This window comes from Urocitellus parryii, chromosome 1 (genome assembly GCF_045843805.1).
Source record: "Urocitellus parryii isolate mUroPar1 chromosome 1, mUroPar1.hap1, whole genome shotgun sequence".
NCBI lineage: Eukaryota > Metazoa > Chordata > Mammalia > Rodentia > Sciuridae > Urocitellus > Urocitellus parryii.
Window position 1 is genome coordinate 245,413,589 of NC_135531.1, and position 14,477 is coordinate 245,428,065.

A 14,477-nucleotide genomic window follows, 5' to 3' on the forward strand; every position below is an offset into this window, starting at 1 on the left:
ACCAAGGAAACTGAGGAAGAACTTAAGGAAGAAAATTTGAAATATTTTCTTATTGATTTGTTTCATAAAATATGTGTACCACCAACTCTAAATACTAAGGAAAGCTCCTCTCAGAAAATTTTGAAACATAGTTGCCATGCATAGCTAATGACACTGGGCCCCACTAGTGGCAGCTTCTCTCCTTCTCCATGAAAGCCATAGTATCTTCAGTCTTTACATGCTGAAAGCTAAATGTCTGTCCTGCAAGTAGTGCAAGACAGGACATCTAACATTTATAAGCAGCCCACTGCTCCCTTGACTATTCTACCTGAAATGGGGAAGAGAAAAAGAATGACACCAAATGATATTAGGGAAATATAACCATTATCTTTAATCATCTAATACTTCCTCCTCTCAGTTGCTCATCAGTTGATCTTAAAATATAAGATGATTATCAAACTTGGTTCTTATTTAAAATAATCTGGAAAAAAATTCACAAAAGTCATCTCATTGTTTTAAAAAATTAAGCTTATTTGTTTTATTTCTTCAGTCACTAACTGAATGAATATTTACTGAGTATCTATTCTGTGCTTAGAATTCAGTGATGTATTAGGCAAATTACACTTCTTCACAGAGTCTGAGCCTACATTCGTGTGGAATTTATAAGGAAACATTTTTAAAATTTTGCTTGCTCATTATATTCTGTAGTGGGAAAAAAGTACTATTTTAAAAAATATCAAGTTGCTGAAAGTTATCCAAAGCAACAAAGCTAGAGAAAATATCTCAAGTAAAATAAGGAATGATCTACGTTTCTCTATAACATGTCATTGTATTTTATAGTGGAATTTTCTTACAAGGACTTTAAAAATTTAGACGTTTGATAAATAGTACATTATTATAAGAGTTTTGACACATAGGAATAATAATTGTTCTTACCTCAAAGAGTGGTAAATCATGGGACAAAAATTTTGGCAGATTTACATCAATAATAGATCTAAGCAGCAAAATTTCTTCATTTTCATTTGGATATTTCAGCTAAAAGAAAAGATATTTATGAAGATATCTGCATCTGCTATGGTGTTCATACACATACAAATACACAGGCCCTATGTACAATTTAAACAAATGCAAAAAGGTTACTTTCATTTGTTTTGATATTGTTGGATTAATTATGTATGCCAACATTTCTGTTTGTTAAATGTTTTACTAGTGTATTTAAAAAACCTAGGTTTAACTAGATTTTCAGACATATTAGGTAAGAAGCCATTGACCATGAATTCAATATAATCCTGGAGTCACCATTACCTATATATTAGGTAGAGCTCACATTTAAGACAGGCAGTAGGTGAAAATCACTACAAGTGGGCATTTTGGAAAAAAGTAATGTATTTAAATTTAAAACACCCAATCATTTCTCATATTTTGATGCCAGGATGTTTTTTTTTTTCTGAATTTAGAGTTCTGCATCCTTTTTAAAAAAATTTGTTCTTTTTAGTTACACATGACAATAGAATATATTTTGACATCATACATAACATGAAGTATAACTTTCCATTCTTATGTTTATACATGATGTGGAGTTATACATTGTATGTTAATATATGAACATAAGAAAGTTATTTCCAATTCATTCTACTGTCTTTTCTATTCCCATGTCCTCTTCCTTCCCCTCATTCCTCTCATCCAATCTGGTGAACCTCCACTCCTCCCTCCCTCCCACCTATTGTGAGTCAGCATCTGCAAATAAGAGAACATTTGGCCTTTGGTTTTTTTTGGAACTGGCTTATTTAACTTAGCATGATAGCCTTCAGTTCCATCCATTTACCAGCAAATGTTATATTTTCATTCTTCTTTGGGGCTGAGTAATATTCCATTGTGAATATGCATCACATTTTCTTTATCCATTCATCTATTGAGTGGTACTAGGTTGGTTCCATAGCTTAGCTATTGTGAATTGCGCTGCTATGAATATTGATGTGGCCACATCACTATTGTATGTTGATTTTTAAGTCCTTTGAGTATATGCTGAGGAGTAGGATAACTGGGTCAAATGGTGGTTCCATTCCAAGTTTTCTGAGGAATCTTCATACTGCTTTGCAGAGTGGTTGCACCAATTTTGCAGTCCTACCAGCAATGTATAAGTACACCTTTTCTCCCACATTCTCACCAACATTTATTTTTACTTGTATTCTTGATAACTGCCATTCTGACTGGAGTGACATAAAATCTCAGTGTTGTTTTAATTTGTATTTCTCTAATTGCTAGTGATGTTGGACAGTTTTTCATATATTTGTGACCATTTGCATTTCTTCTTCTGTGAAGTGTCTTTTCAATTCCTTTGCCCATTTAACGATTGGGTTATTCTTTTTTTTCCCTTTGTATTTTTTGAGTTCTTTCTATATTATAGAGATTAATGTTCTATCTGAGGTCTGCACCCTTTTTTATTTATTGCAAAAAAAATTGTATCAGTAAAGCATCATCTATTCCATCCAGTTGTGTCATTCATTTTTTTTGAAGGGGATAATGGTCTTCAAAGATACTTACTTGTATAATAATTTAAGTGTGTCATCCTTATAAATTTCCAAGCCCTTCAGTTTTACAAATTTTTCTCATCCACATCCAATTTAAAGTCTTTTTTTTTTTTTTTTTTTTTTTTTTTTTAGCATTTCACCTTTACTGAATCTTTCTTAAACAAGAATCTCAGCTTTCATAGAAAGGAAACTTTTCTTCTTTTCATGTTTATATATATCATTGGTTTCTCCACCATGCAATTAAATGACATAATAACAGTAATATGTTCCAACTGGCTTCAAAGATACAAAGCCAGCAAACCGCCTCTGGGTAAGGAATGAGGTAAGCTTTTCTGACAGAAGTGGAAGTGGGAGGGCAGAGAAGTGCAATGCTGCTAGCTGTAGCTCACTGTGCCACATGTGTCAGCCCATAGAGAACGTGGAGGTGGCTGGGTAAGCTACTCAGTTGAGGGTATTTAAGAACATTTACATTTACTCCAAACCATCTACCCAGAGTTAACTAAGCATCTGACTAAACTCTGAACTTGTTACTGGTGCCTATGATAGCACTCACATAATTAACAGAAATCTAACTCCAGAATTATTTATTCCCAACTCTGATACCATCTCACTCCAAAATTTCTCTGGCCATCATGCTTTTCTTTCTAGAACCCTCTCCTTTTTCTCTAAAATCTTTATACCAAATAAATGTCTTGTTCTTGCTACAGTGGCTTCAGTCTTACAAAGTCAAGGCTGTCTGGCTGTCAGGTTCAGCCATCTCTGAATCTCTAGAGCTCCTATTGCCAAAAACAAATCCTGGCCATCAGGGTTTTGTCTTTGCTCAATCTAACCACAAATAAATTATGAAGTATCAGATGTCTGTTTTGTTATTTGGGAGACTATTATTTGGAAGCAAATGTTTATTTAAATTGTCTCTTTATATAATAGAAACAAACTTCAAAATATTCAAGCCAAAACATTCAACAATTATAAATTAGCTTCTACAAAGAATGATAGGATTCGTTTTCAGGATTCATTTGCAGCCTAACTCTAATAGCTCAATTCCACAGTCAAGATTTCAGTGATGATACACACCAACAATGCATTATCTCTCCTATTATCTGACTGCATTGTAATACTGACATGCCAGGTTAATACAAATTGTTGCTCCTAGGCACTTTTGTTTATTGCAAAAAACAAAGACTTGAAGTTATGTTAGGCTAATGTGAAATGGAATATCACCACTATATATCAGCATTCTCAATAACATTATTATAGAAGATAAAATGCATGCCATTGCTCTTAATCACATAGGATAGATTTTAAAATCTATATCTTTTTCAAATCATGAACAGGAAAATTATATAAGCTCCAAGGTCACATTGCATATTTTGCTCCTAACTATAGCTCTATCTTGCCTTCCTAAAGAACTAACTAATGTACATTTATATTTCACGATCCCACAAAATACTTCTAATCAAGTCTTAAAGTATTTGGGTTTTTCATATATATATACATGTGTATCTGTGTATATATATTTGTGTGTGTTACTTAGGCCATTTTTAAGTACAAACATTTTATTGCAAATTGATCACCACTAGTCCACAGTTGGCTACAATTGGTAATTGTATTAAGTGAAGGTGTTTAGGACCTTTTATATATATTTATTAATTATACATTATTTCCTTTAAAGGGGTATATGTTTTATAGACTGAAATTCTTTAAAAATATTTCTCAGCATCAAGCAATATTATTCCTTGTAGTACCCAGTTTCTTATATCTAAAATTATGAAATAGAACTCAAGTCACTAAGAGTATACGTTCTTAGGTTTTAGAAATTATTATAAAATGGCTATAAAAATTTATTTTTCATGTTTACAGAATAACAAAATATTTTAGTACAATAGTTAATTTTTCAGTTAACTCATGAAACCAATTTGTCATTGGAACTCTATTCTATGAAGACACACAAACCTCAGATTTACAAATGGGAAATGTATGAGTCAGAAACACTCAAGTTTCTACCTTTAGATTCCCAGCAGCTGTCAGCACCGACTTCACAGCCCGCATTCCATAGTCATAGTGATGTTGAGATGACAACTGCTCTGAACATAAGCGATATGTAGCCACAATTTTTATTGACAGTGGCCGAGCAGTGACAAAGCCACAGGAATACAGGACTATTTCAGCAATCATGGCATAGTCAGGGACCATCATTGCTACTGTCCGGAAGAGAGCCTGTGGATGCATACAAAAGGTGCTTTGGAACAAAAAGATCATTAAGATACTCTTTATTTTATACCATATACAACTTTATAGTTTTTATGCAACAATTTAACATTTATTCAACAATAAATAAAACTTATTAAACAAGTATTAAATGACAATGCTCAAATCATACATTTTTAAAAATTGGCTTCCTAGTTTTGGATATAATAATAAATATATCATTAACTATATAAATTTTTTCTCTCTTAAATGTTAAGTATCAATTATGTTATATTATTTGTGGGAAACAGCATATCATAGGGAAAAGAAGATCAGATTTGGCCAGGATGTCCAAAAGCTGGACTTCTCATCTGGACTGGTTTGAGAAAGTGCCTACTGTTGGGAGATGGGGCTTCAAGCAAGGTTATCTAGGGATCTAATTAATTTTATAATCTGGGGCTAATCAAATAACCCCTCATAACAAGACTGTTTTAGATAAATGACATATTTTGGGAAATTCTGAACCTTTTTGAGTTTGTAGTAATGTTGTGCTTTCTGCAAACATAAGAATGGAAGAAAATTAGAGTTAAGTCATTAGATGACTATTATTAGAGATAAATCAATTTTTCAAATTATAAAGGTAATTTATTCCCACAGTGTTTTAAATATTGTGGGCAAATAAATGTCATGTATGGTAAGTAAACAGAAAGCTCAATAGATATTTAAAGAATAAATATGAAAATTTAAGTTTCAGTAATTCATGTAGTAAAACATGACTTTCTTGTACTAAACAGAAAAGAAAAATAATATTCTTGAGGGGATAAAAAGCCCCTATAATGAATGGTAATAGTGAATGGTAATTGTATTCATATATTTTGTAAATATCTTATCTTCAGAAATTAATTGAATTATCAAAACACAAGGTAGATAAAAATAAATATGAACATCTTGCATAAGTGCTCTATTATGACACTTACACATCTGAGAACAAGGAAAAGATTTGTATGAAGCAAGCCCCTTTCAATAGATTATGTAAGTTGCTAGTCAGAGGCCTTAGTACTGACTTATCAATAAGGTTAGCATTAGAGAATGGAAAAAAGAAATTGTCAAAAATATAGTATGAGCAAGTAACCTTAGAGAATCTTGAGTGTTCTAACTACTACATATATGAGAGGGAAAAAAAAATGAAGGAGAATAATCCAGAGGGTACCTCTTTAAAAGTGTAAGTTCTCAACAACTACTTTTGAATAAAAGAGAATGACTGAATTTGCAAATCAGTCAGTCAGTCTCTGGCTATGTTAGGGTGACACAGTCCTTCTACAATGGTACAAATGGCTATTTGAGTTTGGCATCAACACCTAGTACTGTGTTGTAAGTTTTCCTCTGACCACCCAAGATATTTCTCATATTCCTATTCATGTTCTCCTAGCACAGTAGCAATATGGTTGTAAAACACTATGAAACATATACATTGGTACAAAAGAACCAAAAAAAAAAAAAACCCAAAGACAAGCAAACAAAAAATCAGTGAGTAAAGATACTTCAAGAGCTTATCATGATGTTCCACTTATTAGGAGACCTCCACCAAATATTTAACATTGGTACTTACTTATCACAGAGAAAAGCATGCTGATCAAAACAGTTTTAGGCCTAATTCAGTTTGAGCAAGTCCTTAGAAATAAATAGTTAGAAGTTATTGTGTAGTGGCACCCTCTCCTTCACCAATGCATCTTAATTAAACTTCTCTAGAGATCCTATCACAAGTGTTCTTATTAACAAAATATCAGTCCAGATGTCCGCAGAAGGACTCCAAAACAAGGTATATGACATACTGACCTAAAATAGTTTGGTTTTGGATATGTCAGAAATAATTTGTTAGTGGTAGCGGTAAATTTGGGGAAAATTTAGCACTTTGGAGGGAAAAAAAAATAAATTGGATTCTAGCTTAGCTAATCGCATAACTTCTTGAGTGAAAAAAAGAAAGGAAAAAAGGAAGAGAAAGACATAGATACGATACTGGTACCATTCTAGGACTTGCATAAATCCGAACATATGTAACCATTGTGAGCATAGCCCTTCATGTTTATCACAGTAGAAATTAGTGATATTTATGGAAGAAGACTGTTACATAAAATACTACTTCCTGGAGTATGCTGTCAAAGGCCTGTGAATTGGTGAAATTAAAAAAAAAAAAAACTTCAAGCAATTGATGCAGGACAGAAGAGGCTGGACACTAGAGAAATTAGCAGGAAGCAGGTTTGTTGGCTGCAGCTAGTCTAAAGGGGATTTCTGCCTAAAACAAATTCTCTCGCAATATGTCAATCAATGGAAGGGTAACTGATGTGATACAGCAATTTGTATACGGGGTAAAAGCGGGAGTTCATAATCCACTTGAATCAAACCATGTAATATGATGTATTAAGAACTATGTAATGTTATGAACGACCAATAAAAAAAAATTATAAAGTTGATTTAGTTCTGATATATCACAACTAAAGTTATTTTATGAAATTGAGTTATACTATTTGTTTCTTTCCTGTAAACATTTGCATCAATTTTATCCAATAGTTTAAAGGAAAAAAAAATATTGGCTCGGGCAAGCAAGATCACAATTAAGGAAAAGGTTTCTATCAGTTCAAAAATTAAAATTATCAAAAAATGAAAAAAAAAAAAAACAAATTCTCTCTCTGAACGCCAAGTCTAGCAATTCTTTAAACTTTACACCCTATGGTGGGAAGAGCTTACAGGTTTATAACTTTTTTCAGAAGTTTACATAGAAGTATAGGAGCAATTTTTTTTTCCTGGAATTCTTAGAAGGTGCCTATTGTCCCATTTCTTAGAATAATCAGGGGAGATTTTACAGGATATACCACAAAAGCAGAGTATATCCATCAAGTCTGCAGTTAAATTTAGTTTTTGCAAGATAGAGCAGAGCAATGGGAAATAGGTGTCCAACCACACTGAGCCCTCTGTAAAGATCTTGACTGATATTTTGTTAACAAGTACAACAGTGGTGAGGGTCTCTAGAGAAGCTTAATTAAGATGCATTGTTGGAGGACAGGGTGCCACTATGCAGTAACTTCTAACTATTTCTTTCTAAGGCCTGGAAATAAATTTCAAAATTACCTTGACCTGTTCAGGAATGGGTTTGATTTTAGTTGAGTAAAATGGGAAATTCAGGATTTACAGTACTACTAGAATGTCTCATTCCACATGCTCTCTGGAAAGCTAGGTATCAGTTTATTGGCTTCTGGGACATGAGATCTAGAACATGCCCATTTTACCATGGCTTCTACCATTTAACTCTTCTGAAAGGATCATTAAATATTCATTCCTCAGAATAGTTTCAATCTAAAATATAGCTTCTCCAAAGTGGAGTTGTGCTTAAGAAATTGCTCTATTAGGAAGGTTTTATCTAGATGTAACAAGTGTCAAAATGAATGTGGCATATGCACATTGGAATTTTACTCAGCAATAAAAGAGAACAAAATCATGGCATTTGCTGGTAAATGGATGGCATTGGAGAAGGTAATGCTAAGTGAAGTTATCCAATCCCCCAAAAAACAAATGCCGAATGTTTTCTCTGATATAAGGAGGCTGACTCATAGTGGGGTAGGGATGGGGAGCATGAGAGGAATAGATGAATTCTAGATAGGGAAGAGGGGTGGCAGGGAAAGGGAGGGGGCAGGGGATTAGCAAGGATGGTTAAATATAATGGACATAATTTCCAAAGTACATATATGAAGACACGAATTGGGTGTCAACATACCTTATATACAGAGATATGAAAAATTGTGGTATATATGTGTAATAAGAATTGTAATGCAAAAATATCCCAAAGTACCTGTATAAAGACTTGAATTGGTGTGAACATACTTTATATAGATACAAAAATTGTGCTCTATATGTGTAATAAGAATTGTAATGCATTCCACTGTCATATATTTAAAATCAATTTAAAAATCTACCTTTCCATGAACTTTAGACATTGTTGGAGAAATAGAGCATGTGTGTATGAAAAGAAACACTTGGCTATGGCTTTCACCAGAAATAGTGACCTGCTATGTAAGATATCATAGGAGCTCATTAAACTGAGATTTACTCAAAAAAAAGTGTCAAAATGAGACTCTTTTTGCATGAAATAATACTTATCAGTTACCAAAGTGCATCTTACCTGCCCAATATGCAAAACTTACAAAGAAAATGCTTACAACCCTTGACACTTCTCATCTCACAATTTTGTAGATTATATTTGAAAGAGAAGGTAAGGAAAGAAGGATCTATGAAAATATTTCCTTTGAAAGGAGCTGCTGTTATACTGTGAATCCCCATAACCCCCTTCCTATCCCTAAGTCTAGTGAGAGCTTGGGAGGTATCACAGCATTGGGAGGGATATGGATTGATGCTTGGCTTATGTTTGAGAAAGTTAAAGTGGCCTGTGGCAGCAGGATCAATGCCCAGAATTTGCTGAGACAAAGATACATGAGGTGCATGCAACTTAAAAAAAAAAAAAAAAAAAAAATAAGGAGAGCCAGGCTGGTGCTGTTGAAGTCCTGCCCAATATACCTTCTGGCAGACTGAGAACTCTCCAACAGTGAAGTGTTTTTTATGAAACTGGCCACCAGAGATCTAGACAGAGGGAAGAGATTGACAACTGGTTACAAGTTAAGAGTTCCAACAGAGGAGTACCCAGAGAAGCCATGGACGTGGATATGACAGTATTCAGCCACAAACCTCTGCCAGGTCCAGGGACTTCATCCAGATGGTCATATTTGAACTGTAGTATGTTAAGTAGTTCACTGTTAGATTAAAGGATGAGTATAAATTAATCTAACAGGAAAAGAACACTCAAAGGAGAGAAAAGAGCATGCAGAACAGAAAGGCATTGGACATTCAGAGACTAGTGAGGTCCCATGGAACAGTCTAATGTAGGCAAATGGGCCCTAAGGCCAAGGCTCTCATAGATTTTACTAAGAAATTTGAACCTTATTTTATTTTTTAGGCAGGAAGGAGCTCAGCAGGTTTTAAGTCTGGAAATAATATGATTATATTTTGTTTGATAGATAACAGTGGCAACAGAGTAATGGTGAGTTCCACTGGGAAAGAAATTGGTGAAAAGAGAGCTGTCACAGGAAGATACCCCAAAAGAAGACTGAGAGGGGTAAAAACAAGGTGTGGCAGCAGGCCTAGCCAGGATCAGCAGGAATTATAAGACTTTCATGAGATGGAATTCCTGGGTTTTGGTGGTTAACTGAATCATCAAACGAAGATAAGATTTCAAGGATGATTCTGAAGACTGGTAACAATAAGGCCCAGCTGGATTTTTGTCTTTTAGTTTTTGTGGTTTTGTTTTTGTTTTAAGGAATCTATAACTCTTTCATTTCAGACTTGTTAGGTATTTCCGTATATACTTGAAACAGATTTTCTGTAGCAGCTCTAATCAAAGAGAACACCATAGGAGGAAGAGCAAGAACAACAACAATATCTATCAAATTTGAGAACAACTTTTGGCTTAATATAGAAGGAAAATATCCTAAGAACCACGCAAGAATATTTTGACATGTGTCAACTTGCACACTCTGAAAATGTCTGCATGGGACATTGACAGATTCAACCAATAATGGGTCTCAGCATTCCACCACTAGCTTCTCACAGATTTTTGCCTTTCCTGCTTTTATAAATATTTATGCATTCAGGTTGATCCTACTGAATAAAAGAATAACATAAGGGAATGAATAGCAAAACTGCTACGAAATGAGCTTTCCAAAAGAAAACTGCAATGAAAAGTCACAAAACACTTTTCAGGTAAAGGATGTACTACTGGGTTTTCATTTTCTTCCTTCACTATGTCAAAGTACTAAAACATCTAAGCTAACATAAAAGGATATAACATAGGGATACAAAAATACTTGGCAGCAATTTGTCATATCAAAAGTTTTTGATGGAAAAGAAAAATTGCTCATTTACTTTAAGAAGCTGTCAGTCTAAACAAGTGAATGGTGGAAGACATGGAATGTGGTTAGAAGGCTTGGTTTGGGATCTGAAATCGACATTGCACTATTCCCCAACATTGTACACTATGCAAAAGACATAATATGCAATTCACCAGAAAATAATATAAAATGGCTAAAAATATATGAAGAAAATGTCATATTTCACTAATAATAAAAGAAGGTATTGTTGTTTGTTTGTTTGTGTGTGTGTGTGTGTGTGTGTGTGTGTGTGTGTGTACACACTCTCAAGTGAAGCTTCTGGTCTATTTTCTTAAGGCAGTGTTCTGTTTTTTAATTAAAAAAATAGTGCAGTATATTAATGAAAATTGAGGATTGATATGGAAAATAAATTGTCCCAACCTCTGTTCCAAGGCAATTTAGCAGTATACTGCTCATCTCTAGTTGGAAATGTTTTAAATAGAGAAAAGCCTTAAGGAAAACTACCCACTGTGACATTATTTTTAATGCAGGAAAACTAAAAGTAACTTAAATGTCTAACACTATTTAAAAATATAAATTTTTGGAAATTGAACCTTGTATACATATTTATTTTCTAAAGGTATACATATTTGTTTTACTCAAAGCTTGATTATCTTCTAGAACAATTTTCTAAATAAAATATTGTCATGCCTGAAAGCAAATATTTTACATAAAATTCTAGGGTAGCATATTCTTTCTTTTTGTATTAACTTTGCAAATTGTGAAAAGAAAACAGATGATATCATTATATTCTTCATACCTTCAGATTATCTGGTAGTTCTGATCGCCCAGCATACCCAGGGTTCATTGTTATAAAGACAGCACATGTGGGGTCAAGTTTTAGTTCAGTTCCTTCAAACACTAGTATTTCAGCACCTGCATTAATACCTGTGGATAATCAAGAATGAAATGACTTAGCAAAACCCCATATAAATGTGGCTTATGCCATTCATTACCTCCTATATTTCTTCTATTTTCACATAATAAAATGACAGATTAGTTCATTACCTCTTTGGATAGTAAGGATTTGTTGAGCAACCACAGAAAGCACTTCCAAATCAATTCTGTTAAACTCATCAAAGCAAGCCCAGGCTCCACAAGATAACAGTCCCTGGGAGAAAAGAGTAATGAAATTTTTCAACTTTATCTGATTGAATATTACATTGAAATGTTGCATTTTCACCTGATCTTTTCAAGGATTTAATATCCTATCAAGGAAATTGCTTATTCACTTTTATCTTTAAAGACAGCTTATTTTTTCATTACTAATTCATTATTCTGCATGAATAAAAAGTTTGATCAACTGGAAATTTTCCAATTTATTTTTTATTTCCTGTGTATCCTTTGGTATTTAGATGTACTCCTATAATTTCAAAGCCTTTTTTATTTTCATTTATAATTTCATTTTATTTGCTTTTACCATATGGACTCAATAGAATAGACTGTAATAATCCTCTAACTGAGATGACTTCTGTAGCCAATGAAACTGCTTTGTAGTCTGAGCACCTTAATAACCAACAAACATAATTTAGGGCCTGAATGTACAATCCTAACTCACAGGTACCTCACAAATATATGCCAATTGATCTTAAGGAAAAACTGGAAAATCAAATATTCAAATTTACTTTTTAAAAATATCAATTCAACAAATATTTGTTAAGAACACACATTTGATATATCAGGTGTGCACATGAGTGGTCAGGGTAGAGGCATGCTGCATGGCACTTTATAGATGCCTTTAATGCAAGGAAACGAAGGATATACCATATGAGATGCTGATAATTGGCAAAGCCCACACAGCTAATAGTGTCTGATCTTGAATTTGTACATAGATCATCTATTGAACCAAACTGAATTGAACATAAACTCCATGCATGTCAAAGAATAATCAATTTTCATTATTTAGAGAAGACTCTATTTGTGAACCCTAATGCATGATATATAGTAAAAGGATTAGAAATAACGCAGAACAGAATACTTATAGTCACATATTCAGTTATATAGATTGCGAGGTTCTTAATAATGAGAATGTCTTTTTTATTTTTATCTCCATTATTTAGTCTGAACCTAACAAAGTATCCATATAATTAACTAAATTATCATAAGCAAATTTAATTAAGTGCGTAAATCTAAATCGAACTATGACTATCACAATATATATTAAAAACTGTTAATATACCAGAATTTTTTTCAACACATAGAAATACAGTGGCTACTCGATCTACATATAGAATCTTTTAAAATTGGTGTTCATTTCTTAAATAATTATTATAGCATTTTTGTATATTGTTAGAGGATGAACTAAAATGTTATTTAAATGTTTTCTTATTTATTATAATTTTGATTCACTTTTATTTTTAATTCTTATTCTAATTGTTTTAGTATCACAAACATAGAGTACTATAAAACTTTAAATCTGTTATAAAATAATCAGAATATATTAGTCAGAAAACAGTTTATGGTATTGAGCAGAACTTCTATGTTCTTTTCTGTTAATTTATTAATTTGGGCAGGGGGGATCTGTGGATGGAAGCCAGGGCTTCAAGCCTGTTAGGCAAGCACTCCAACACTGAGCAACATCCCAGTTCCACTAGTTTATTCATGTTAAGTTTTCTCTTTTTTTTAATACTTCTTTTTTCGTTGTAGTTGGACACAATACCTTTATTTTTATTTATTTATTTTCATGTGGTGCTGAGGATTGAACCCAGGGCCTCGCACATGCTAGGCAAGCGCTCTACTGCTGAGTCACAACCCCAGCCCTCATGTTAAGTTTTCTAAAGAAAAATATATAAAAGTAAATACTATAGAATATTTTAAATGAATTTTGAAAATTACAGAAAATAAAAATATATAAATATAAAGAACCCATAACCCCAAATGGATTATTTTGTCTTCAATTGTACCATTTAATATTTTAAAGAATAGCAAGCTCTATCAATGAACTACTGAATGGACTAGACATTCATGTGTTTATAAAAAGGGACTTTAATTCCTTTAATCTTTAATTTCATCTTTTGGAATCTTACACACCTATGAGTAGAAATCTGACACAGAATAAGAAAAAATAACAAAACAAGAAAGCAAAAACAGAATTTAAGCTCACTGAAAAAGATTAATTAGAATGTGCCTATAATTCGGCAATTTACTGAATCATAGAATCTGCTGATAACAAGATCTACAGGTGAAAAGTCTTTAAATCCTACAACCTTTACACAATGTAGAAGTTCTCAAACTGTTACCTGCCCTAACGTTATTTAAGGACTCACTCACTCATTCCTATCAGTAACAATGACCCACTATAGCAGGGACTGGCTGGAGAGGGAGGCAGAACTCATCCTCAACAAAACTTTAAAATGAATTTTGAAAATTACAGAAAGTAGAACCCTACTTCCCCTGAGAATTATTGAGGCATTGCTTAAATTTTTACCTTTTCTTAAGATACAGGAAAGCTTTTACTTGCATTTTAATTATGTTGTAAACAACTTTCCTGTAAATTTTCCTATTATAAACAAATGGAGAATCAATTCAAACCTTAAAGAATTTTCCCAGGGCCAAATAATCCAACCCATCAGAGCAGTTGAAAACCACACATTGTTTGGCTATAGCTTTTGCTAAATCCTTGGTAGTTTCTGTCTTTCCAGTGCCAGCTGGACCCTCAGGTGCTCCTCCAAGATGCAAGTGAAGGGCTCCAAATAAAGTTCTGAAATAGAATAAATAGACATCCCTTAAGAAATAACGTGATTTTTAAAAATGCACATGCCAAAAAAAAAAAACCTGAGAACTAAATTCACATTTCTTCCTCCCTACT

General features: G+C 33.1%; 1 protein-coding gene across 1 annotated transcript in view; it reads right to left on the reverse strand.

Moving 5' to 3' along the window:
* Dnah7 (dynein axonemal heavy chain 7) overlaps nt 1-14,477 on the reverse strand; it is a 282,698-nt gene that overhangs the window by 149,117 nt on the left and 119,104 nt on the right. Inside the window, exons 23-27 of the mRNA XM_026408842.2 lie at nt 14,201-14,369; nt 11,678-11,780; nt 11,430-11,557; nt 4,515-4,727; nt 916-1,014 (exon numbers count right to left, since the gene is read on the reverse strand). Of these exons, the coding sequence (XP_026264627.2) occupies nt 916-1,014; nt 4,515-4,727; nt 11,430-11,557; nt 11,678-11,780; nt 14,201-14,369 (712 nt within the window). The remainder of the gene's footprint in view (nt 1-915; nt 1,015-4,514; nt 4,728-11,429; nt 11,558-11,677; nt 11,781-14,200; nt 14,370-14,477) is intronic.